Below are 5637 nucleotides of genomic sequence, written 5' to 3' on the forward strand. Positions count from 1 at the left end.
TGGAACGGTGAGGCTACAGGGAGTGGAGATCAAGAAGCTGGAGGATTTCAGGTACTTAGGGTCAACAGTCCAGAGCAACGGAGAGTGTGGAAAAGAGGTGAAGAGACGGGTCCAAGCAGGTTAGAATGGGTGGAGAAAAGTGTCAGGGGTACGAAGAGATTATCGGCCAGAATAAAAGGAAAGGTGTACAAGACAGTGGTGAGACCAGCAATGATGTTTGGACTAGAAACTGTTACAATGACCAAAAGACAGCAGGCAGAACTAGAGGTTGCAGAGATGAGGATGCTAAGGTTCTCTCTGGGAGTGACCAGGATGGAGAGGATCAGACATGAGTATCAGAGGAACAGCACATGTCAGATGTTTTGGAGAGAAGGTCAGAGAAGCCAGACTGAGATGGTTGGGTCATGGACAGAGGAGGGATAGAGTTGTAGACGGATGCTGGAATTGGAGCTGCCAGGCAAGAGGTCTGGATGAAGACACAAATAAAAGGTTTATGGACGTAGTGAGAGAAGATATGAAGGTAGTTGGTGTGAGAGAGGAGGATACAGAGAATAGGGTTAGATGGAGAAAGCTGATACCTGAAGGGAAAAGCCGAAAGAAGAAGAAGAACGTTTGCTCAGATATTCTTTGTGGATTTGACAGTGTTCATCAACAGTAGAAGGAAACTTTAGGAATTCTCCAGTGTGACAAAGTACTTGACACATCCCTGACGTGCTTCACTGACTCTCAAACAGACCGGAGTGTTTTTCACTTCTTGTTCAACCTTGTGGCCTCATGTGTCTGTGTGTCTCTTGCACAGTAGTAGACAGCTGAATCTTCTGCAATCAGACGCTTCTTCTCCAGATACACTACGTTCCTGGAAGTGTCTTTGCTGATGGAAAACTGCCCTTGGAAAGTTCGGGCAAATACGGTGCCGCTTCCGGCGTCGATGCGACCGATCCATTCCGGGCCTTTCCCTGCTTTCTGACGAATCCAGTGCAGCCAAGCAAGTGGAAGACCGCTGACTTTGCATGACAGAGTGACCGACTCTCCGGGTCTGCTGACCACTGGATCCGAAGAGGTGAGGGTTTGTCCCTGGACAGCTGAAACACACACACACACACACACTTTAGATAACAAGACACGTCCAGAACTCCCTTCGTCACCTCCAGCTGACGTCACCTTCGCTCACCTGAAACGAGACCCAAGAGGAGGATACTTGCAACAACCGTCATGGCCGCTGCCTCTGCTGCTGGAGAGATGATGTGTGTGTTGTAGACAGAATGAAGCTTATGTAGTGTTCAAGTAGAGGGGCGCGGCTTCTTCTCCATTTGCATCACCTAAAGTTTGAGAAGACGCTGCAAAACGCTTGGAATCAGAGACACTTTTTGTCCCCGAGGGGCAATTGTGGTAGCAGAAGCAAAGTTGCAAGCATGAAGAGCAAAGTGTAAAAAAAATGAGACAGAAAAGAGTATATATATATATACATTCTACATACAGGACTGTGTCTGAAAATTAGAATATTGTGATAAAGTTCTTTATCTTCTGTAACGCATTTACAAAAACAAAAATGTCATACATTCTGGATTCATTGCAAATCCACTGAAATATTGCAAGACTTTTATCATTTTAATATTGCTGATTATGTCTTACATCTTAAGAAACCTCAAAAATTCTATCTCAAAATATTAGAATATCATGAAAAAGTAATTTTTGTTTTTGTAATTTTATTACAGAAGATAAAGACCTTTATCACATAATCTAATTTTTGGAGACAGTCCTGTATACAAATACATATGTGTATGTGCAAACACAGATACACGCATATGTACTTACATATACTAGGACATTCACACATACATACATAAATGCATATATATATACATACATGTACACATTCATATATGTACATATGCACCTACATATATTCATACATACATACACACATACATACTTATGCACATACTTACATAAAAACTTACTAACACATACACACACACACATACATACATACATAGATGCACATATACATACATACGTATACAAAGAAATGCAATGACATATACATAACTACACATATATACACACATATAAATGTATATTTATGTATGTATGTTTATTTGTTTTTGTATATGTTTGTATGTATGTATGTGTGTATGCATGTACTGAACCTCACCGCACGTCACTGACAGGAAGGGTCAGACCAGGATGTTCTTCCTTGGGAGACTGAGGTCGTTTGACATCTGTAGCTCCTCAACACTTCTACCAGTCTATGGTCCGGCCCGCACACATCCTGCTTATTTTTATTTCTTTATTTTATTCATTGCTATATATTTTTGTCACTCTAATTATATTGTTTAGTTCTGGTTGTGTATTTTTCAGCCTCTTTTTTCCTTGATGTTGCCCATTGTTATCCTTGATGTTGTCGCTGTTGTTGTCTGATGTCTATTTACTCGTCGATGTCTTGCTATCTTCAGTCTTTCTATCTATATTCCTATTTTTCTCCTTTTTGTTGACATTATGACTGTTACGCTGCTGTGACAAAGGGATATCCCCTATGGGGATCAATAAAGTTTCTTATCCTTCACCAAAAGAGTGAAGTTGGACTCAGCCTTGGTCTGAGAGCTCCTCCTCTGGTGGATTAAGATGTTACAAGAGGGGTTTTTGTTCAGCTCTGCAGGTGGTTTGTGTTATTGTGCGTCTCTGGCACAGTAATACACTGCACTGTCTGCAGGCTGCATGTTCTGTCCTTTTAAAGTCACAATGTTACTGGAAGAATCTAATTCAATATTGAACTGGTTCTTCAGTGAGTCCTTCAAGTAAGTGGCTCCAGTGTATTTGCTTCCAATCCACTCCAGTCCTTTCCCTGCAGGTTGTCTGATCCAAGCTGTGTAGTAGTCGCTAACAGAATAGGAGAGCTGACAGGTGATGGTCAGAGGTCGACCAGGCTGCACAGTCACAGAGGCTGGCTGTGTCAACTGTTCACCCTTGACACCTGTGGAGGAAACCATGTTGAATGTAGAAGGAATAAGAGTCAGTGTGCCGTGATGGTACTGTCAGTGTCTCTGCCTCAGTGATACTCACAGGATCCAGCAGTCAGCAGCAGCAGCAGCAGCAGAGATACAGACAACATGGTGCTACTGAAGAGGACCTGAGGGGAACTTCTCTCTCTTCTCCTGACTTTTTCAAGACGCCCCATGTTTATATCGGCCAGTAAGGAGGGACACTTTGCATACAAACAAAACATGCTGACTATAAACAAAGGAGTCAAAAAGAGCACTTACTACAAATATAATATGGGTTTGGACCAGGACTGGATTTGGAGGAAGAGCAGTTAATGTGTTAAAGGTAAAGAGAAACCACACACCTATAGTTAGTTTGAATGCCAGATTGTTTATCCAAAGAATTTAAATAGGTGGAAAAAGTAATTACAATTGGGTACCATGTAGACATTTACAAAGCTAACATTAAGTACACAAAACCAAATGAATAGACATATAAATGAGTTTCACTTTCAACCCCTGGTTCCCTTAAAGAAACAAATGATTTTTTTTCTGCCATTGATTTAAACCAGGGGTGTCAAACTCATTTCTCACATACGGCCAAGGTAGATGTCAAGTGGGCCGGACCGTTAAAATAATGGCATACTCAGCAATAAATAACCAAAATATCATGTCCTTCCTCTGTTTTGGTGTAAAGAAGTACAAGAACATTCGGAAAATCTTGGAATTTCATGAACAATCCCTTTACAAAACATTTCATGAAACACCTCATATTTCCTTAGACAAAAGTGAAATTTACTTCGATCATTCACATGTTTGCATTGCAATCATGTGATCATGAGATCCCACTGATTGTACAAAGGCACAAAACTTTATAAATATAGTAATGCACTTTAAAGATTAAATGAGACTTATAACCATTTACACATGTGCATATAAAATCTAAATTGAATCCCTGCCTTCACCTTACAAACTAAAAAGGGTGCTATTAAATGAGTAAGGAAGAAAGTATTCACCTGTCCTGTAAATGTGTAAACTTCATCCATGAAACATAAATACACATACAATACATACTGAAAATGCATGGAGTTGCATGAACAGTAGAATTCCAACATACTAGTTTGTAGTGAAGCTGGTGACTAAAATTAAATTGCACATATTCGCTAGCAATTAGCTAGCTGGCTTTTACCGCTGCTTCTCTGATTTCTCTGCTTTGGGTGAAAGTGGACGCTGTTTCCTCAGACCTGCCAGTTATTGGTTGATCTTATCTCTTCTGTTTCTTTGCAAGCTGTCATATTTTTCACTCTGATTCTCGTAGTGGCGCCGAATATTATATTCTTTAAATACCGGAACTTGTTGCAAACACGCCGAGCACGAAGGTTTCCCGTGCGTCTCCGTAAATAAATAGGAAGTAGTCCGTTTGTCTTTGAAAATTCTACACTCTTTAACTACTTTTCTCTATTTTGATAACGACATTTTGGCTAATGAGGGCGTAGCGGGGAGGTGGAGAACAGGGTAGAAAAAACGTCATAACAAGCAGCAGGTGGTGCATTGATAACGTCTGCTGATTGGTCCGTCTCAGTGACGCTTGTTACCGTCTACTCTGACCAAAATAGTGCGCCCCCTAGTGGAACATTCTTGAATTGCGTTTAATTAAAAAAAATAAATCCTTGTCTTTTATGCATTTTTTCACTTTCAAAGGTATCCTGCGGGCCTGGTCGAACCCCTTTGCGGGCCGCATGTTTGACACCCCTGATTTAAACTTATTTACTTTCAGTTTCTGATTTGAGCTCTATTTAAATTCTGTTTCCAGTCTTTCTCCATCATAGCTTCTTAGTCAGTTCCGACTTTTAAATGTTTAAGCGGTAAGTTATTTTGCTTTTACTAGTCCTTCTTTCTTTTAAATCAATACAGACCTATTTTAGTGTAAAGAAATCCAGTGTCAGTATTACCTTCCTACTCGCAGGTTATTACAACTATGGTAACTCGAGTTTACCACAGGAAAGTTACATGAAGTATCTTAATTAACCCAATAGAAAATGAACACCTTCAATTGCAATCAGACTTAAGATCATCTTCTTTCAGCTTTTCCCTTCAGGGGTCTTCACAGCGAATCAACCTACTCCATGTAACCCTATTCTCTCTATCCTCCTCTCTCACTACGTCCATAAATCTTCTCTTTGTGTCGTCCTCCAGACCTCTTGCCTGGCAGCTCCAATTCCAGCATCCGTCTACCAATATATTCACTATCTCTCCTCTGTCCATGACCCAACCATCTCAGTCTGGCTTCTCTGACCTTCTGTCCAAAACATCTTACATGATGTTCCTCTGATACTCATGTCTGATCCTCTCCATCCTGGTCACTCCCAAAGAGAACCTCAACATCTTCATCTCTGCAACCTCTAGTTCTGCCTGCTGCCTTTTGGTCATTGTAACAGTTTCTAGTCCAAACATCATCGCTGGTCTCACCACTGTCTTGTACACCTTTCCTTTTATTCTGGCCAATAGTCTTCTATCTCTTCGTACCCCTGACACTTTTCTCCACCCATTCCAACCTGCTTGGACCCGTCTCTTCACCTCTTTTCCACACTCTCCATTGCTCTGGACTGTTGACCACAAGTACCTGAAATCCTCCAGCTTCTTGATCTCCACTCCC

The 5637-nt window shown here is 41.0% G+C and overlaps 1 gene segment (V, D, J or C); it reads right to left on the minus strand.

Moving 5' to 3' along the window:
- Positions 1-747: 747 nt before the first annotated feature.
- LOC147230089 (immunoglobulin heavy variable 1-24-like) lies at positions 748-1214 on the minus strand. The segment is given in 2 exon segments: positions 748-1082; positions 1172-1214. Coding segments are annotated over 2 exon segments (378 nt in total).
- Between the last annotated feature and the right edge of the window lie 4423 nt (positions 1215-5637).

The sequence above is a fragment of the Fistularia commersonii genome, chromosome 10 (genome assembly GCF_037954325.1).
Source record: "Fistularia commersonii isolate RoL2024-O1a breed Wild chromosome 10, RoL_Fcom_v1.0, whole genome shotgun sequence".
Classification (NCBI taxonomy): domain Eukaryota; kingdom Metazoa; phylum Chordata; class Actinopteri; order Syngnathiformes; family Fistulariidae; genus Fistularia; species Fistularia commersonii.